The sequence below is a fragment of the Gadus macrocephalus genome, chromosome 5, assembly GCF_031168955.1.
Source record: "Gadus macrocephalus chromosome 5, ASM3116895v1".
Taxonomy (NCBI): Eukaryota; Metazoa; Chordata; class Actinopteri; order Gadiformes; family Gadidae; genus Gadus; species Gadus macrocephalus.
Window position 1 is genome coordinate 12,871,803 of NC_082386.1, and position 20,718 is coordinate 12,892,520.

General features: G+C 45.5%; 2 protein-coding genes and 1 long non-coding RNA gene across 34 annotated transcripts; 1 reads left to right on the top strand and 2 right to left on the bottom strand.

Annotated features, from left to right (window-relative positions):
* Positions 1–557: 557 nt before the first annotated feature.
* On the bottom strand, positions 558–6,709 carry ivd (isovaleryl-CoA dehydrogenase). Its single transcript, XM_060052466.1, has 13 exons — positions 6,456–6,709; positions 5,953–6,042; positions 5,775–5,826; positions 5,532–5,701; positions 5,229–5,322; positions 4,583–4,713; positions 2,914–3,010; positions 2,697–2,790; positions 2,469–2,550; positions 2,264–2,368; positions 1,954–2,026; positions 1,223–1,642; positions 558–1,149 (listed from the first exon to the last, which is right to left on the bottom strand). The coding sequence occupies exons 1-12, from the start codon at positions 6,585–6,587 to the stop codon at positions 1,509–1,511; spliced, it is 1,254 nt and encodes a 417-aa protein (XP_059908449.1). The 5' UTR covers positions 6,588–6,709; the 3' UTR covers positions 558–1,149; positions 1,223–1,508.
* Positions 6,710–7,755: 1,046 nt separating this feature from the next.
* itpka (inositol-trisphosphate 3-kinase A) lies at positions 7,756–20,293 on the top strand. 32 transcript variants are annotated; one of them, XR_009525831.1, is made up of 9 exons: positions 7,756–8,473; positions 13,605–13,704; positions 14,607–14,820; positions 17,151–17,355; positions 17,701–17,802; positions 18,275–18,346; positions 18,693–19,203; positions 19,260–19,293; positions 19,326–20,293. XR_009525831.1 is itself a non-coding variant. In XM_060052463.1 (7 exons), the coding sequence occupies exons 1-7, from the start codon at positions 8,027–8,029 to the stop codon at positions 18,990–18,992; spliced, it is 1,440 nt and encodes a 479-aa protein (XP_059908446.1). In that variant the 5' UTR covers positions 7,756–8,026; the 3' UTR covers positions 18,993–20,293. The 32 variants fall into 32 exon arrangements, 1 of the variants encoding a protein (XP_059908446.1); XR_009525837.1 differs by having other exon boundaries at positions 19,370–20,293; XR_009525841.1 differs by having other exon boundaries at positions 19,414–20,293.
* On the bottom strand, positions 16,576–17,155 carry LOC132458024 (uncharacterized). The gene is made up of 2 exons (XR_009525844.1): positions 16,811–17,155; positions 16,576–16,761 (listed from the first exon to the last, which is right to left on the bottom strand). It is a non-coding gene; the product is annotated as an uncharacterized LOC132458024 (long non-coding RNA).
* Positions 20,294–20,718: the final 425 nt, after the last annotated feature.

Here is a 20,718-nt window from a genome sequence, read left to right on the forward strand (position 1 = left end):
CACCAGGTGTGAGTTTGATTAGCCATTACAAGCCACTAAAACGCCCATTTGTGATGTCAGAAGAGGCAGAATTTCAAAACGGCTAGTAATGGCTGATCACATTCACACCTGGTGGCATAATATTGGGCCTCAGTGTACAAGCGTTTCATTGGACTGCGATAGCTGTCAGCTGATAAAGGTTGCATGACTAGAGTGTCCCACCAGAACTGGCTACGCCAAAGAAACAAACTTGTTTATTGCTCGATTATTGTTGCTCCAGTGAAACATTTACAATATTGTTTCCCCCAAACAATAAATTCAAACAGCAGGAAATGTTCTTAAACACACAATGGTGTTTCAGATCGCAACTATCTGAAGTGTTCTCAAAACAGAACAGACTTTGAATCTTTCCTTTACGTTCCCCTTCTCTTTCAGTTCTAGTGTTCAGACCAGTACCTAGGAGCTTAGGTCATCTGCAAAGCCATCTTTCAATTGGGATACCGATTGAGATCATATTCAGCATTGCTCAGATAAGTTGATAGTAGAGGTTGGGGTAGAGGCATGCAGGAAGACCATGGTTACGGTAGGTAATCACATTCACTTGGACTGCTTTTAGCCTTTTTTATTTCAATTCAAACAAACTACGACAGTCAGAAAAAGACATCACATCCTTTAGGAAGGAGATGATGGCAAAATGTTAAAAATCGGTTTTAGTGCAGCCTTTTATTACGCTTACTCTAGAAATGAACAAAGATTTCTATACAACATTTTTCAGGAGCCTACAATAGGCAATGTTCATGTGTATAAAAACCTAACTCTCCTCCTGGTTATATTAGCTTATGTTCATATTCAATATCAAATTGCTCATCTACCGTCGTCGTGTACCCAGGTCTCTCTTGTGGAATCAGAAACAAAACCTCAGCTCAGGAAGATCCAAATGACAGAAATAACATTACTATCGATTTCCAAAAATCGACGGTACACTCCAAAAGTCTACAATTAGAAATAAAAAATGTATGTTCTCCATACATATGGAAGGTCCACAACCTCAAGCCAGAAGTATTCCGATCAACAAATAGTATATTGTTATGTATTTATCTTTTCACTGGTCCAGTTTCTTCTGGGCGGATTAGTGCGACAAATATTGCATCAGTCATGACTTTCAGTTTACTAGTTTCAGTTTACCAGTCGGTTCTGTGGAACCGATGATATGCTGATATTTTTGAGGGACGTTTTCATGTACCCAGTCGGTTCCACAGAACCGACTGGGTACATGAAAACGTCCCTCAAAAATATCAGCAGCAGAGATGTCAATAAATGGAGAGCAAATCAACAAATCAACCGTATATTACACAACAAAATAGTCTGTTTAATTTAAAACATGAAGTCCGGTGCGATCTAATCCTGTGATGAAATGCGACCGGGTGAGCTTGAGGAGACCGAATCATAAGGCCTGGGGTTGTGTAATGATTTGAGGCAGGTGTCCGGTTCAGCCAGGGGGTGGGGCTTGCTCGATAGACGCTCCAGCCCTACTTGTACATGGCGTTGAAGGCTCGTCCAATGATCAGTCTCCGGACCTCACTCGTGCCGGCGCCGATTTCGTACAACTTGGCGTCTCTGAGGAAGCGGCCCATTGGGTAGTCGTTGATGTAGCCGTTCCCGCCTGGCCAGAAGAAGAGGCACCGTTGGTGAAAACATGAATCAAATGAACGTCTAGTTTTCAGCATAATTTGAAGCAGTCCACTTTAATAAAAATGTTAAATGCTTCTACATTTTGTGGTTTATGTTTCTACACCCTAGACACTAAATTCTCAAAAATTAAAACTAAAAAAATATATATTTAAAAACCCAACATTCTTCTACACTTATAACACCGTTTCAGTTTTATCAACATCATATTTTCTTTTCATAAAGAGTAGGCTGGTTTTAGTGATCCCTGGCCCATTCTCCCAGTCGTCACTTTAAGGAGCTTACCAAGACACTGAATGCCATCCAATGCAACCTGAGTCGCATTCTCAGCACAATACAAGATCACTCCAGCGCAGTCCTGCAAGGACAGTCAAATCAATACCATTACTGGATGCATCGAGGAATTACATGTATATAAATACATATTCACACAGTCATGCACTGGGACTTCAACAAATGTCAATGCCATGTTCTGTTTACATTTTCAGTGGTTACAGATCCTAGTCCCAAATGTACGGAAGATGGTAAATTTGCCAATGATGCAAGTAATGTGAAGAGAATTTGTGTTTGATTAAACCCTGAAGTATGCCCTCACCATGGCGCTGAAGTGTCCTTGGTCACAAGCTCGGGCCACGTTGTAGAGGTACTGCCGACAGGAGCTTAACCGCGTGTACATGTCTGCCATCTTTCCTTGCATTAACTGAAAATAGAAAACTTGGCAATAAATGTATGGTACATCCAATCTAAATGGGATCCTTGTGAAGAATGCAAAACATATAAGGCAGGTCTGAAGTGGATACTTGAAAATGTCCGATCTTCTGCCCAAATGCCTCCCTGACGTGGAGGTAAGGAACAGAAAAGTCCAAGACCGCTTGCATGATGCTGGGAAAAGTCATGGAAAATAGCACAAAAGTCTCATACACACACACTTTTGTATGGATAACAAAATACATCAAGGCTTGGACCTTTTGAGCTAGGACCGTTAGAAGTACACATTACAGATGGCACAAGATCAGTGATGGGCTTACCCGATTGGTCCTGCTGCGAGTACGAGTCTCTCTATGTCCAGGCCACTCATCATCACATACACGCCTTTGTTAAGAGGCCCAAGGATGTTTTTCTCTGAAAAAAACAGGAGCATGGTTACAAATCAGACGGCTAGGTATGCATCTCCACTGCATTTCAACTCTTTAGATTAGAGCTCATCAAAGGAGACCGAGAACAACTGGGGGCGGACACACACACCTGGAACCTTGCAGTCTTCAAAGAGCAGCTCACAGGTGTTGGATCCCCTCATGCCCAGCTTGTCCAACTTTTGTGCTGTGGAGAAACCTGGCATGCCCTGTAACACACACACACACACACACACACACACACACACACACACACACACACACACACACACACACACACACACACACACACACACACACACACACACACACACACACACACACACACACACACACACACACACACACACACACAGCAGCAGTTGAGCTTCAGCACTACGAGCAAGAGGTGATGATAATACACATTTGTAGTTCATGTTGGAAGAAGATGCTAATTTACAGTTCATTAATTAATTTACTTAGAAAAAAGTATCCAAGGTCACAATAACAAAGGGAATGAGTATAGAAGAAAATGACAGTAATTCAAACCGTTGTATTCCCCATGCTCAATTAAGTTTCCCCATCTAGTTAAAAAAACCCATTTAATTAAGTTAGTTGCACTGTGTAGAATTTAGTGGCCTCTAGCAGAACGTACTTCAGAAATGGAATATAATATTCAGAAGAATCCTTTAATTCGTTCATAATCCTATGAAAATAGGAAAATTTTGTTTTCGTCACCTTAGAATAAGCCCTTTATATCTAGATAGAAGTGGGATTGCTTCAACAGAGGCCGCCATGTTCCACAGTAGCCCAGGACGGACAAATGGTAGTAGTAAACCGCTACCACAATGCGGAACATTTAACAACCGTGATTGCTATCTTGATTGTAAGCTATTACCAATGGTTCTACAGACTAAGGGTGCACTCACACTAGGCAATCTGGCCGTGGCCGTTGGCCGTCTCAACTGTGGCCTGGCCACGGTAGGCTCTTGTACATACGTCATCACGTCGTAACACGTCATCACCAAGCGTCCGCTGCATGGACCATAATAAAGTCTGCCGCCAGTCAGAGGTTTAACAACAATGGACAACAACACAGAGAACACAGTTCGCACTTTGCTGAGTCTGTTGCTTAGTCTGTCCAAATGGCTAACAGACACTCGACTTCTCTATGGGACCTACGTGAACCAACAGTTGAACCGCTTGACGCCATGTTTACTATTTAATGGGAAAGAAGGCTCGTCGCCTTTATTATGTCCATGGTCGTCGCATGGACTACACGTCATCCAGCTCAGGTTGCGTAGCCATGCGTGTGCGCGTGTCGGCTCATTAGCATCTGTACCGTGGCGGCCCGTACCGTAGAAGCACACCTCTCCCAAGTGGCCAAGTTGGCCTGGCCTGGCCAGACTGGCCACACTCACACTGGCAGATTTGAGCACGGTTAGGTGTGAAAACGGCCACGGCCAGGTGGCCTAGTGTGAGTGCACCCTCAATAATTAACTACCAATTTATACATCCATCCAGAAACCTTGGCTATTCAATGCATTTGTAGATTAGAACATCATTTTTGAAGTACCTACTGGCACCTTTCAGGCCTCCATAGCTTCTCCTACATCGTTGGAAATTGATGGGTGAGGGAGGTGAAGGGGTAGTGGTCATTCGGTTGCTTACAACCTAAAAACTCACCACTAGATGCCACTAAAGCCTAAAAACTGCACCTTTAAACTACATTTAATTAAAAACAATGCATGGCAGGCCTCTTTTGATTATTCTGCGACGTTTTGCTCTGGAAGTGTTGATACCTTTTCAATGATGAAGGCTGTGATGCCTTTCTGATGTGCTGATGGGTTCGTCTTCCCATAGACGATGAGCACGTCTGCGTCCGGCCCGTTTGTGATCCAAAACTTGTTGCCGTTTAAAACGTAGTAGTCACCTGAGAAACATCGGACACACAAGCACAAGAAGAGTTAGGAAACACTACATGAACATCTGATAAAGTAGTTTCTTTGTGGGCATCTGAAATGTACATAGAATGGCATTGGGATGGAAAGCAATACACTGCTTGAGCCCAACTGCAACTTTTGAACACATGTTACAAAATCATAAGTAACAATAGTAATAATTAATTAAGTAATATTTACTTTATTTTAATCCCATCTCTCTTCAGCTCTACGAATGTTTGATGGCAGTTATCCAGAGAGGTAACTCGTTTGGGAATAGTTTACTCATATACACAATAGGAGAATCCTCCTATATACACTAAATTCACCATTTTGTATGATTTGAAAGAGAATAGGCAATCGACCTATCGAACCAGCTGGCGAGATGCATGCTGGAATTGTACAAATATATTTTCAGAGCTATAAAGGAGTGTTTTTCTCCATGCACAACTCTGGGTGTGCATCCAAACATCCACTTAGCTGAGGTGATGAGACTTTGAAGACCCACCTTTCTTCTCAGCTTTCAGCTTCATGGACACGACGTCGGAGCCGGCGTTGGGCTCGCTCATAGCCAAGGCCCCTACATGCTCTCCTGTCACCAGCTGTCAGTAATAACAAAACGATTGGAAACAGCTGGAACAGGGAAGACCCTCCAGTAGCCGTTTGCAAGATATACTGTATCTCCCATCGGGGACGGGATTAGCCTACTGAGGTAAAAATTGCGATTTACAATGAATTGTGTAGCCCTGACCTGTGTACACAATAGTACCCTTGATGAGAACGGTTAATACCCAAACAAATGGAGGCTGACCTTAGGCATATACTTCTCCTTCTGCTCCTCGTTGCCATGGCGCACCAGCTGATTGACGCAGAGGTTGGAGTGGGCGCCATAACTTAGAGCTATGGCTGCAGACACCCGGGACATCTCCTCGATCACAATGACGTGCTCCAGGTACCCCAGCCCGGTTCCCCCGTACTCCACTGAAAACAAGCACAGCGTGAAGCAGTCGCCGATCACAGACCAACCCAGTTTCTCTCCCCTCTCTCCAAATACCTGGAGCAGTGATGCCGAGTAAACCCATCTCCCCCATGTCTTTCCAGTATTCCTGGTGATAGAATGTAAGTTGATAACATTAATTAACAGAGAAAATGCTCAATATCTGGTATAGATCTACTGTCAGGTTACAAATAATGATACTACGTTTAATATTAGAGGCAAGGTCATTACTTACTCGCATTCGAGCAAATTCGTTTTTCTTGTCGATTTCGTCTGCGTAAGGGGCTAGCTTTTCTGCCAAAAATTTTCGAACCGAATTTCGAAGCTGTGCAGAAAAACAAGCAAAATATGTAATGTCAATAACTACTACCACTATGGTAAACGACATACCATATACCTATAAAAGGTAGGGTACATGTTTTATCCATTGCCACATTATCACATTGTGACCTCGGACCTCCTTCCTGAAGCTATTGCTTCTTGAATGCGTCCAACAACGCAATAACAAACAATCATTCACAACATTGAGACTTAGATGTAATAAATTCGGTCAGGGGTCACGTCTCCCTACGCATGACAACGTAAGCTCTTGGACAACAGTTCCCCCAATTGCAAACCCATTTTCCCGAAAGACAGAACTGAACCAAGAGTTCAGAAGCAGGTCGCTACACACATGTCTGCATTGAGCTGCAAAAAGCGGCGTTACTGCAACCCTCTGACCGCGGCTCGCCTGCTAACCTGGATCTGATCTTCGGTCAGTCCATTCACCACGTCGTCCAACGCCATGGCGGAACCAGAGCATCCTCTTCTCGCAAGAGCGGGGACTGAAAGTCTCGACCCAAGACGGGAGAGGCTTCGTAGGGCGAACATGTCTCCGGCCTGTAGAGCGACAGTAGTACGGTGGGCCGAACAGAAGTCAAGTCGTTTGATAACACAACTCGTCGTCACTTGCCCTCCGGTTGTTCTGCTGGCCACGCCCACATCTCTATACGTCACCCAAAAACATTTTTGTTATCGTCTTCGTTTTTTTTTTTATGTTAACTCCCTTCTTATCGGTAGATGACTGCCCCCCACTGGATTGGCGGGTGGATCATGGGATACTCCAAAAGTTCCTTATTTTAGTTTCCAAACTTAGTTTCTCAAAAGTTTCTTCTTTCTAATAAACAAAATATATGCTGGTATAAAGCCAGACGCCTTCTTTAAAGAAGGTTTAGTTCCGAGGAATGTGCATTTTGTCATTCTTATTAAATTAAAACTATAGCCTGAGGTATTTATTCGCTAAATGATTGTACCTTTTTAATTGTCTAAAAGCCCGGTTTAAAAAAGGCACGCCTTTCTGTATCGCATAAAAGATGTGTCTCCGTGCTTTTTATCCTTATGAAGAAGAAAAAATGCTCAGTAGATTTGCTCTGAAAAGGCCAATGGCAATTCAGATCTCTCCAGCAGGGGTCAGTAAATGGGAGCATATTGTCCTGGCCAGCCCGCTCTGAGTAGAGTGCACCTCTGTGGTTCAGGGTTACAATGAAACCATCCTGCTGGACCACAATGAAACCCGGGTCTTTTTTTAAATTAAAAACACTAACCAATATTGTTCCGCCTATTGCTATAATCTGTTGCAATGTTTTCGGTGCCAAAGGCAACATAGGCCTACAAGACTTCAGTCACAGAAGGACATGTGAACTGAAAAAAATAACATTTAATTTAAATTGGTGAAATATTATTTCCACTTCAGGTCATTCAAAAGACATCTTGCATTAACTATATTTATTAGTCTGGTTTTGGACAGAGAACTGCTTATGTTTCCCAGCGAGGTCTGTGTAGTGTTGTGGTCGGGTGGAAAAGCCCAAAGGCCCTAATGTACAGAAGCAGAATGAGGAAGTAATAATTCAGTAAACTAGTTGCTTTTACTTAGTCAGGAAGCGAAAAAGCGAATTGAAATACGGAAGACTCCTACAGCCAACCACGCACAGTGCGTGTAGGCTGGCCCATAGCCCGCTGTGTACGCCGGGGGGAGGAGGAGGAGGAGGGGGGGGGGGGGGGGGGCAGAGCAGACGGGGCCGGACCAGACAGGGGGTCCCCCAGCGCTTTCCAGCAGCGCACCAATCCTCAGCTCGGAACGGCTCGGTTGGAGGTTTCAGTCCGGGGAACCGACCAAAACAGGGCTATGGCTCGCTGCGGAGCCCCGACGGAATACCCAAACGTAGACTTTTACGCTTGAACTCACTGAGCATGTCCACGTTTGACAGGACGCGGGAACACTCTGCATAATTACTTTCTGAGTACCCACTCGCGGTGAACCGATCGACCGAATGCCGAAGCAGCAACGGAGACGGACCTCGAAGGAGGCTGTGGCGGGGATCAGCAACGACGGCTCCCGTCTGGAGCGCAAGCAATGCGGTAAGTCCACCGAGGTTTGCAATGAACTCCAAAGTGAAACAGCAACAGCTCAGAGTCAGAGGAAGGCAGCACGCCGCTCTCCCCCGTCCGCCGCTCCGCCCTCAGCCCCCACGGAGCGCACGGAGGAGCGCCGGGTGCCGCAGGTGACCATCACCCCAGAGGGGTGCGGCGCCTCCCGGGAGATGCAACAGGGTGACTGGGACGAGGTGGTGGAGGGGCCGCTGAGGAGGAAACTCTCCAACTCGTCCATCTCGTCGACGGGTTCCTCCGTGGTGGAGTCGGAGGATGACATCCTGAGTGACAGCGAGAGCAAAGGCATCATCACGTTGGAGCACCTTGGTGGAGTGGAGAGCGGCGAGGTGAGTCGAGCGGCTCTGCTCCAACGAAGTCAATCCGAATAAAAATAAGTGCATATCTTCACAATAAATATAGCAACCATATTCATTTGTCTATACATTCATACCTAAGGCTTTTTGACCTTAAAAAACGAAAGCCTTTAAACATGGCAGCCAAAATTTGGGAACGGTTTGCAAACTTGAGACTTTTCCTTTATGTCTCCCAGCATTCATGACTGACTCAGTATCAACATGACTCAACGGGACTTATCTGTTGTGACCCGCCTGTGTGATTGTGTTGCTAGATTAGGTACACTTTAACATTACATTGTGCTCCTTCTTGAGAATAGGGAGATCCCGGAGTGCATTGAAACAGTTGAGGTCAGCTGTTACAGACCAAAACACTGACATGAACCTAAAGTAGTGAAGACTGCTGAGGCAGAGGGAGACTAGTTGTTAACCAACTGGCTGCAGTTTGTAGGTACTTGGATATTTACTGGAACTATTGCCCTACATGCGCAGAATGAATAATTTTGTTGTGCTTTATTCCAAAGAGCTAGCTCCCCTTTCTTGTCTGCATCAAAAGACACCAAACGTCTGAAAGGTTGTTCTCAGATTTTACTGTCACGGAGCCAACGCAGCAACAGACTTCTCGGGGCAGAATCAACATCTTGATAAAGCGGATCTCCCTCAGCACACATCGCCTGAGCGAAGGCTCGGCCTTTAAATCAATACACCTTCAGGGTGGACCTGTTTGACTTCGGCATTCTTGCCTGATAAATACGCCTTTGAGGTGGTCTGATCAACAGTGTGAATGACCAGCTTGGTCTTTCACCTTTCAGTATCTTGCATCAAGGTTTAGATGTTTAACAGAGTTACTGAATTTAGAAGTTAAGTAGAGTTACTGAATTTAGAAGTGAAATAGTAACTGAATTGAGAAGTTAAATAGAGTTACTGAATTTAATACAGAATTTAGAAGTTAAAAAGAGTTACTGAATTGAATACTGAATTTAGAAGTTAAATAGAGTTACTGAATTTAGAAGTTAAGTAGAGTTACTGAATTTAGAATTTAAATAGTTACTGAATTGAGAAGTTAAATAGAGTTACTGAATTGAATACTGAATTTATAAGTTAAATAGTTCCTGGATTTGATTTGACTAAAGCAACAGAAGAGCAGACTCTGCGAACCCAACTTATTTGTTCCCTCCTGTCTCTTTTGATTGCATCTTACTATACTCCTAAAATTAGTTTTGACTACTTGCCTTTTAGTTCATTGACTAACTGAAAGGACAGTTTTAGTTTGAGGGCTTCTTCTCTGTTTATCCGTGTTGCGGATAAGGTGCATTGATAAATTCTGTCTTATCAGAATTGATCAATGCTTCAAGGTGAACACATGAATCATTCAACATAGGGATTGGGGGTCTTACAGCTACAGAAATTCAACCTGAGTTTGGGACTCTAGTAGACGTTGAGTCTTCATGGTTCTGCAGATCATCGTGCGCTTTTCCATACAAGGTATTCTGCTGTCACTCTACTTTAAACAGACTGAGTACGCATTGCTCCTAAGTGTGTCTGTGTGTGTCTATGTGCATACGTATGTGTGTGTGTGTGTGCGTTTGTTTGTGTGCATACATTTGCTTGTGTGTGAGTGTGTGCATACGTGTGTGTATGTGTTTGTGTGTGTGCACATGTGTGTGTGCGTGCATACGTGTGTGTTTGTGTGTGCATGCGTATGTGCATGCGTGTGTGCATACGCGTGTGTGTGCGTGCATACAAGCTAGTGTGTTTGTGTGTGTGTGTGTGTGTGAGTGTGTGCACACGTGATTAAGCCTCCTAAGCTTAACGGTTACTCAGACGTACCTATACGTTGTGTGCATTAAATCATGGATGCTAGGTTATTCGCTGACTGAAAGAAGCCGTCTTTGAACCCAGTTGAAGCCAGGCGGCCCACGCGTTCACCACGCAGCCCGAGACCTATCTAAAGTGTCATCACGCCTCGTCCTTTGACATTTAACAAACCACCGCTTCAGGAAGTCAAAAGTGTTTATGCAGGCGAACATTAGAAAGAGGTCATTTCAGCTATTCTTCTAACCAAGTGATTCACCGAAAAGACTCCCAGGAACACACAAAACAGAACTTTCCAGAGGTGAACAGTGACATGGTATGAAAATGAGCCCTAATGCATAGAGAAGTTTACCTCACAGCGGCAAGAAGGCCGCTGCTCATTGGCCACGAGTGGACCCCTGATGCCCCCCTGAGCTGTCTGAATCCCCCGCCCCGTTGGCTCGCGAGGGGAGCGGAGCCGCATGCTAGCGTGCATGTAAGGTGGAGTGTGTTTGCTACATGTCCACCCCTCCACCAAACAGAGGGACAGACCTCGACCAAGAAGCAGAATAACATGCGTTCATCTTTCACGAGCTGATGCTAAACATGAAGACCTCCGTGGCCAGCTCTCTGAGGATTCTCTTTGCTCATTTGAATATTTTCCGATGTCAGCGCAGAGCATTGCTGTGAGAAGCACGGGTTGGGTACATAAGACCTTCTGCTGTTAGGCTTGACTACACAAGACTCACCCAACCATGAGTAAACTCAGCCTCCCTAAGGCATGACTCATTAAGCAAAGCCCAGTCTAGCCGGAACCAGTTCAGCTGAGACTCCACCACACCCCTGCTGCTGGTAAACTATTAGTATGATGAAGTAGATGATAACAAGAGATGATTAAGATGATGATGCTTATTATAATGAATATAATTAGTAGTTGTAGCTGCCTGACATCACCAGACATATTCCAAATGCGTACGAGTCGGGAACCTCTCTTTGATTTTGATTTTCATGGGTTCTATCACAAAACGCAGACCAAAACGCCTCCGTACGCAATTGGACGGACCCTCAACCAATCAACATCGAAACGTGGAACACATCAGCGGTAGCCATTTTGGTTGTTTATGAAAATGCCTCAACAACGCTCCCATTGGACGTTCCTCTGGTCAGTCATCTTCTGGAACCCGCCTCTTATAAGGGGGGGGGAGTAAAGTGGTGGTGGAGCTGAGGGTCGAGTACCGCTTGTACAAATAGTAATTATATATTTTTTTATGGTTAATTAAGCAATCATTCACTGAACAAGAAGTCTGTATCAGATTATGGTCAACACATTGTAGTTGCATTCAAAACAAATCCGATTGTCTCATTAGGCGGCCTGAGCTGATAAGGTATCGGTGAGCGAGTTAATTATTCAACGAGAGGTCAACACGCGGCGGGCCGTGGGATGTACGCCGCCGCTGGGTATTGTGGGTAAACAGGCCAGCAGGCGGGCTGCCACACTGCGCCTAGCGGCCCGCATCGTCCTGACATTCAAACACCGGAGTGGGAAGGACTTGTTGCCTTGACCAGCACCGCCCCTCCCCTCCTCGCTCGGGTGAAGTGTAAACAAACCCTGCAGGCACGTGCATGAGCCCACGTGCACGAGCCCACGCGCACAAGCCCACGTGCACGAGCCCCTGTGCAAGAGCCCTCGCGAGAGAGCCCAGGGCCGCTGCCCTGGAGCTGACTTCCTGTTTCAATCACGGCACACGACGGAACATAATGACCTCCTCCTAGCCATTAGTCATCCTCTCCGCAGCCCCCAGCCTCTAGGAATAGAAACACCTCTATACACACACACGCACGCCCAGACGCACAAACACACACACTCACACACGCAGTCAACCCAACGCACACCCACACACAGACAAAGACGCACGAACACACACACAGACATAGACGCACAAACACACAGACACGCAGTCAACCCAACACACACCCACACCCCCACACACACACAAAGGCACACACAACCACAGACGCGTTGAGGCGCTGAAGGGAAAGCGCTGATTCGTTCTGCGTCCCCAAAGGTTCCTCCTCTCTTGGCACGCCGCCCCGAGCGCTGCTCGCGCTCACGATGTGGGAAGCTCTGCTCTCGGTCTACTGTGAAACCTCCAAGCTGTCACCCTGTGTATGCTGAGAGAGAGAGAGAGAGAGAGAGAGAGAGAGAGAGAGAGAGAGAGAGAGAGAGAGAGAGAGAGAGAGAGAGAGAGAGAGAGAGAGAGAGAGAGAGAGAGAGAGAGAGAGAGAGAGAGAGGCAGAGATTGTGTGTGTGAGAGAATGATAGAAAATAAAAGGGAAATAGATTTTAAACAGAATGAAAGATAAGAAAGATATTGTGAATGAAAGTGGAAAAGTGAGAGAAATAAAGATACAGAAAGTGAAAGAAAGAAAGAAGAAAGAGGGAGAGACAGGAAGATGGAGGGAATAATGAAGGGAATAAGTGAACGTAGAGATGGAGGGAAACAGCTGCTTTACTGCTGGTCTCTGAGCAGAATGTGACCTTGCCACTGGGTCTCGCCCGTAATGCGGAAAAGAGAGTTTTAGATTGTAGATATCTGTTCCCACAGACACGACATTTCAGTCACATTCAGATCTTTATCTATTAGTCTGACCCCTGTTTAACCATCCTGCTCAGCAGTAAACACGAAACTGCCTTCTTCTGTTGAGCCTGCTGAGTCAGCCCTCGGATGGGTTTGGTTCCTGTCTCTATTTACTGCACCTCATTGGCTGAGGTCATCGTCCACCTCTTTAACCACCTGACCCCCTGTGGGTCGGTCCTGTTTTGGAAGACTTTTATTATTTTATACTTTTATTTTACAGCTTGATCATGGGCAGATACAGGCAGCAAAGTAGTACATGATTCTTAGAGGGAAACTCTCACATTGGCTGGGGTTGATGTCAGTCATGGCGGGAGATTCCGAGTTAAATTGCAATACACAAGGGGGAAGTTGACATTTCTGCAAGGCTGGCAGACCGTTGGAGGAATCTACACAGCCAAGGAGTCAGTTGATCCTCACCATCAGACTTTGTGGCTTCAGTGGGAATGCAAATGTAAACTGCTGTAACACTTGATTTATTAATTAACAATTAGAGAGAGGAAGGGAGGTATCTCTCGGAGTCGAGGTCTAAAGAAATGCCTTTTCAATTGAATAGTAATTATATAAAAAAGGTTTATATAACTTATGTATATAATTGTATATTATAGTTAGGAATAATATTTGAATATGACGTATCGATGTGTTGTGTTGAGTAGTATTCAGCTGTATGACATCGTCTCCTGCCCTGTCTCTAGCATACCAAGTCCTGGTGGAAGCTGAAGACTGTGGTCCACTGGCCCTTCGTCGCCAGTCAGAGGAAACGCCTCAACTGGGTGCAGCTTGCTGGACACAAAGGTAAGACCCGGCTCATTTCAAACATAATATAAGAATGATAACATTAAATGATATAGTGCGATTCATATCAAGATACCTCAAAGCTATATCTCAAGATATCTAACACTGCTGAATAACGCTAAGTAACACTGCTGAGTAACGCTGAGTTACACTGCTGAATAACGCTGAGTAAACCTGAGTAACACTGCTGAGTAACGCTGATCAACGCTGAGTAACACTGAGTATCACTGCTGTGTAACGCTGAGTAACACTGCTGAGTAACACTGCTGAGTAACGCTGAGTAACACTGCTGAGTAATGCTTGCTGAGTAACACTGCTGAGTAACACTGAGTAATGCTGAGTAAACCTGAGTAACACTGCTGAATAACACTGCTGAGTAACACTGAGTAATGCTGAGTAAACCTGAGTAACACTGCTGAGTAACACTGCTGAATAACGCGGAGTAACGCTGAGTAACACTGAGTTTCACTGCTGAGTAACGCTGAGTAACACTGCTGAGTAACACTGCTGAGTAACACTGAGTAATGCTGAGTAAACCTGAGTAACACTGCTGAGTAAACCTGAGTAAGGCAAGGCAACACTGCTGAGTAATACTGCTGAGAAACACTGAGTAACGAAGAGTAACACTGCTGAGTAACGCTGACTAATGAAGAGTAACGCTGCTGAGTAACGCTGAGTAACGAAGGGTTACGCTGCTGAGTAACACTGCTGAGTAACGCTGAGTAACACTGCTATAGTAACGCTGAGTAACGCTGCTGAGCAACACTGAGTAACACTGCTGAGTAATGCTGCTGAGTAAAGCTGACTAACGAAGAGTATCACTAAGTAACGCTGAGTAACACTAAGTAACAATTGAGTAGCGAGTGAGTAACTGAGTGACACTGCTTCACTTTGCTCCACAGGGAACTTCAAGGCAGCTGGGGAGGGCAGCATCCTGAAGAAGTTCTCGGAGAACGAGAAGCAGTGCTTCGAGCGACTGAGCGGAGACGCACTCCAACCCTTCGTTCCCCAGTTCCTGGGGGTCGTGGAGAAGGACGGAGAGTCCTTCTTGCACATGACGGACCTGCTGGCGACCTTTGACCTCCCCAACGTCATGGACTGCAAAATGGGAATAAGGTGAAAGAGAAGAAGAAGAAGAGGGGTTATCAATAGCGAGACAGCTGCCTCAGCCCATGAGCCTACACTGTTTCATTTAAGAACAAATCTCTTTTCAGGTTTTCTGGTTTAGACAAGACCAGACCGGTTCCCAACTGGTCTAGACTCCTGACCTTTATGTGTCATCAGTCATTAAGTCAAGACCCAAAAATAAAGAATTTTTGGGTCTTGCAGTTATAAACTATCCTAATATTAAACTATCCCCTCATGACCTGTTAAAAACGTAGAGTAAACAAAAAGCTGAACCTATTGGGGATTAAATCACTGAAATAATAGAAGCCATTGAATAATAAATTAACATTTAAATATTTGTTCATTCATTGGCTTCTTTCTAAAGGTAACCAGGTGAGAATCACTGGTTTAGACCTTTTATATGATCTGTAGTGCTGTTAGGATGCTTTAGGATGCTAATGTTTTATCTATCTATCTAATTAATACATACTCACTCAACCACAACAACATCAACATTTCGACACACCTCGGTTTACAGTGTCCAATTGCTAGCAGTACGAGGGTGCTAACGTAGAGAGCAGCGGGGGGAGGGCACACGCTGCAGCCCCGCTTGAGGTACATGCGGTCGCGGGCTAATAACAGAACAATGCTGAGTGGAACACCTGCTGTAACTGTTGACTTCCTGTCTCAGCAGGCAGGGTGCCCTGCCCCCCACACACAATAACACAATAACACACGCACGCACGCACACACACACACATAGCCACACACACAAACGCACACAAACAATTTTACCAAACACACACGTACCCACAGAAACACACCAAATACACACATAGACACACGCGCACACACACACACACACACACACACACACACACACACACACACACACACACACACACACACACACACACACACACACACACACACACACACACACACACAAAGACATTTACCGAACCCACACGCACCCACAGATACACACAGATATGCACCAAACACACACATACACACATGCACCGACAACGGTACACATGCACAACACAAACGTAAACCAAAACACACACACACACACACACACACACACACACACACACACACACACACACACACACACACACACACACACACACACACACACACCTAAACAGACAAACCGACAACCACACACATACATGCATTATGCATCAACGCACAGACACACAAAAGATAACACAAAGATGTGCACACATGTACACACATAAACACCCACTTTCACACACACAAGCACGCTTTAAACACACAAACATAGACACACACAGACACAGGCACAGATGCACATTCACACTCAAACACACGTGCACGCCCGCAGGGAAACACTGTGTGTGTGTGATTGGTGTGGCTGTTGTGCAGCACATGCAGATGTGTAGGTTCATCCGGCCGCTGGCTCAGAGAGCAGGGTGTCCCTGGAGACTCCCAGCGACGTGTAGGTTGCATAACTTGCAGTACAGTCAAATGCGGCCACCAACACACTCACAGCAGGACTGTAAAACGCTGCGTTTGAGGACGTTTCCTCTGCACATGAAACTAACCCTCCCGCTCCAGGAAAGAGGAAGTTGAGAACTCAGAGAGCGACACAATATTTTTTCTGTTTATGAACCGTACGAGTTGAACTAGCTGGCAGAGTAAAAAACACATTAGACCATCGACTGTATTTCTGTATGATCTTACACGATAATACCTAACGGCCCGTCAGATCAATGTTCTTTGCAACGGAAAGGGTTGCTTTTCTTTCTCCATAATATATACAGTAAATACACTCCATATACATTCACAGGTACTGAGCCCCCTACTGTTAACAACCTTCTGCTCGCACCCTTCTGCTCGCACCCTTCTGCTAGCTGCTAGCAACCTACTGTGAGCACCCATCTGTTAGCACCCTTCTGTCAGCACCCTTCTGTCAGCACCCTTCTGCTAGCACCCTACTGTGAGCACCCTTCTGCTAGCTGCTAGCAACCTACTGTGAGCACCCTTCTTTAAGCACCCTTCAGGCAGCACCCTTCTGTCAGCACCCTTCTGCTAGCACTCTTCTGCCAGCACCGCACTGTTAGCACTCCTCTGCTAGCACTCTTCTGCTAGCACCCCTATTCTAGCATCGCACTGTTAGCATCCATTCTTATCCATAGCTTCAGTTTTTCCTACGATGCCAAATGGTAGACATCCAAAATACTCACTGACCAAACTTACTGACTAGAAAAGTAAAAAAAAACACAAAGAAATAAAAAAACAAGAAATAAAGAAATCAATCAATCGACCGACCAATCCGTCATCAATTACCTGAGTGTGTTGCGTGTCAGGACGTACCTGGAGGAGGAGCTGGTGCGGGCCCGGGACCGGCCCAAGCTGAGGAAGGACCTGTATGAGAAGATGGTAGAGGTGGACGGCCAGGGGCCCACGGCGCTGGAGCATGCCCAGAAGGGCGTCACCAAGCCCCGCTACATGCAGTGGAGGGAGACCATGAGCTCCACACACACCCTGGGCTTCAGGATAGAGGGCATCAAGGTCACACACACACACACAAACACGAACGCACACATACTCAGAGACATCCGTGCACATACACACACACACACAGAAAACACACACACACACACACACACAAACGCACAAACACACTCGCACGCACTCAGAGACACCCGTGCACATACACACACGTTCCTAACTTTAGCCAATTTGTTAGAGTAATGATAACTATTTATTAAATTCATATAACTTTTAATTGAACACTTATGCCAACAGCATCCTGACAATACAGCAACGATAACCACCAACAGCCCCTGTGTAGATTGTAGTTCAGGGCACTAGCCCGACCATGGCTGCGGTCCGCTGACTCGTTTGTCTCTGTAGAAAGCAGACGGGACGTGCAGAACGGACTTCAAGAAGACGCACAACCAGCAGGACGTCACCGCAGTCTTCAGGGACTTTGTGGAGGAAGACGACAGTATTGTAGTGCGTTTCGCCTGCTGCTCCCCACCACGCTAAACACCTCAGGGTGCCTCACGTATTTACCTGGAATCCCAGAACACACTCAGGCCAGAAACAACCGTCACTCAGCCTATCAGAACATCGCGTTCACTGATCAGCCAATCGTAGGAAAGTTCTTATCCCTTAACCCGTCTGGTGATTAACAGAAGACCACCTTACACTGTTTGAATTGTTAGGCAAACTTTAACAAGAACACGTCATATTTGACAGGGAATGACAGTACATGTGCACACCCAGACCTGTGTTTGAGTTTGGGATTATGCAAAGGAGCCAGCTGCTTAAACTAGCACTGGGAGAAACGACTGGGAAAAGAATACTAGTAGGACTGTGGGAGCAAACCGCAGCAACACAGCCAAGCAATCCAAAGTAGGTTTTTTTTTTCAAACTGTTCTTAGCTTTTATCTGAATCTTTCTATTTTTCCACTGTGTCCCACAGAGGAGCTACCTGGGCCGTCTGGCTGAGATCCAGCAAGTCTTGCAGACCTCAGAGTTCTTCAAGAGACACGAGGTGAGGAAAAAGGGTGGGCAGTGGATGACATGCAAGACTGAGGTCACCAGCAAAACCATCAGTGAGATTAGTCTAAGAACAACTGTTAGACAATCCAAGACTCATATGTCAAATAAATTTGTTTTCAATAACATGCCAAGATGAGTATTCTCAATTATTTCTGTAACCCAACTCCCATATACTCTCTGCTGCTCTCTCTCTCTCTCTCTCTCTCTCTCTCTCTCTCTCTCTCTCTCTCTCTCTCTCTCTCTCTCTCTCTCTCTCTCTCTCTCTCTCTCTCTCTCTCTCTCTCTCTCTCTCTCTCTCTCTCTCTCTCTCTCTCTCTCTCTCTCTCTCTCTCTCTCAGGTCGTGGGCAGCTCTCTCTTGTTCATCCACGACCACACGGGCCGCGCCGAGGTTTGGCTCATCGACTTCGGGAAGACCTCGGCTCTACCGGAGGGCCAGATGTTGAGCCACGCCGTGCCCTGGCAGGAGGGCAACCGGGAGGACGGCTACCTGTGGGGGCTGGAGAACCTGGTCCAGCTCCTGGAGGCCGTGGACTGCGGGGCCCCCGGGGAGGAGACCCGGGCGTCCCCAGGGGAGGAGACCCGGGGGTCGGGGGCCGGCGAGCCAGCGAGCTCCTTCCTGGACCCAGACACTCAGTGACTCAGGAGGACGAGACCCAAACGCGCATGGGAGGGAACCCTGTACTCAAGATGTGGGAGGTGTTCTGGAAGGTTCTGGGAGGTGTTCTGGAAGGTCCTGGGGTGTTCAGGAAGGTTCTGGGAGGTGTTCTGGAAGGTTCTGGGAGTTGTTCTGGAAGGTTCTTGGAGGTGTTCTGGAGTGTTCTTGGAGGTGTTCTGGAGTGTTCTAGGAGGTGTTCTGGAAGGTTCTGTGAGGTGTTCTGGAAGGTTCTGGGAGGTGTTCAGGAAGGTGTTCTGGAAGGTTCTGGGAGGTGTTCTGGAGTGTTCTGGGGTGTTCAGGAAGGTGTTCTCGAAGGTTCTGGGAGGTGTTCTGGAGTGTTCTGGAAGGTGTTCTCGAAGGTTCTGGGAGGTGTTCTGGAGTGTTCTGGAAGGTGTTCTGGAAGGTTCTAGGAGGTGTTCTGGAGTGTTCTAGGAGGTGTTCTGGAGTGTTCTGGGAGGTGTTCTGGAGTGTTCTGGAAGGTGTTTTGGCTGTTCTTTGTGTTCTGAGGTGGCGTGGTTCGATGAGAGTGCTGAGGTAGTACTGGGGGTTTAAGAAGAGCAAAGCTACAATAAACTGATGTTCAGAGTAAATGATACATTATGGATTTAGGAACGAGTACAGGAGCAGCGTTGGGTTAATCACCTTTCCCAGAAAAAACAAGATGAAAAAGAAAGAAAAATGGATAACCTATTCACTTATGGGCAGGTTTAGAATCAGCAGAATCCATTACCCGTACCAGACAGTTCACTGACTGCAGGTGGGAAACTCTTATTTTTTAAATGAGTCATAAGAGTTTTCAACCCCAGACTTGGTCTGAATATCACAATTATAAGTACATAATTATGGTGAAATTTTGTATTAACATTTCTAGATTAAGTATTCATTATTAGATATTAATTGCACACCCACCCACCAGATCATATAACTACATTACCAATACATCACTATACTGTGGCACATACACATTGTGATATTCACTATATGTATTTCAAACTTATTTAGATATTTTAATCATGGATTGACCAATTCATTTGTTTAGTGTTTGCTGACTTGATTTTTGGTTGGTTCAGGATATATATTCAGGTAATTTTGTCAGGTGAAGATACTCCAAGAGGCAGCAAACTGCTGTCCTTCCTTCAGCTAGGAGGGCCAGGCAGCAGAGTGGAGACAGGCTGAGGTTCTGTGAAGGACTTAAAGCTGCCTGTGGTCATCATACAAAACACTATTGCAGTCTCCTAGAAACACTGGCTGGGATATCAATAATTAAAAAGATGTAAAGCATATGATTTATTGATTTGTTATTGGTGGGGTTTGAGATACAGTACTCTTCTGTTTAGTCTTATTATTTGTGACTACAAACAATAATTACATTTGTTTTTACGATTTGATTGAATGCAATTGACAAATGGTTGCAATCAATAATTTATATGTAATATAGTCAGTCAGTGATCACCACACACTGATCTCAGTGGGATAAATTAATGTTAATAACCTTATTACAGAGAAAGTTGTTTATTTTGGCTGTGGCACAGTACAATAGCTACCAAAGGCATAGAGATTTCCAATTAAAAAATACATAATTCACCTTCTAAACATTGCATTGTGGATATGCTCAGTATTAGTTACTTTCACGAGAATACGCCCAGCAAACTCTTAAATGTCAGCGGTGAATTATTAAAGTTCAATATACTATCTTTATGTTCACGAC

What these genes read in the sequence shown, in the direction of transcription:
- ivd (XM_060052466.1), bottom strand. Translation starts at nt 6,587, where the DNA reads ATGTTCGCCCTACGAAGCCTCTCCCGTCTTGGGTCGAGACTTTCAGTC. An exon ending in AGAAGATCGGACATTTTCAA is followed by an intron (nt 2,369 to 2,468) that starts GTATCCACTTCA and finishes TTCTATTTTCAG; the next exon opens with TTAATGCAAGGAAAGATGGC. An exon ending in GGATGGCATTCAGTGTCTTG is followed by an intron (nt 1,643 to 1,953) that starts GTAAGCTCCTTA and finishes TCTTCTGGCCAG; the next exon opens with GCGGGAACGGCTACATCAAC.
- itpka (XM_060052463.1), top strand. Translation starts at nt 8,027, where the DNA reads ATGCCGAAGCAGCAACGGAGACGGACCTCGAAGGAGGCTGTGGCGGGG. An exon ending in GTGGAGTGGAGAGCGGCGAG is followed by an intron (nt 8,474 to 13,604) that starts GTGAGTCGAGCG and finishes CCCTGTCTCTAG; the next exon opens with CATACCAAGTCCTGGTGGAA. An exon ending in TCAGGATAGAGGGCATCAAG is followed by an intron (nt 17,356 to 17,700) that starts GTCACACACACA and finishes TTGTCTCTGTAG; the next exon opens with AAAGCAGACGGGACGTGCAG.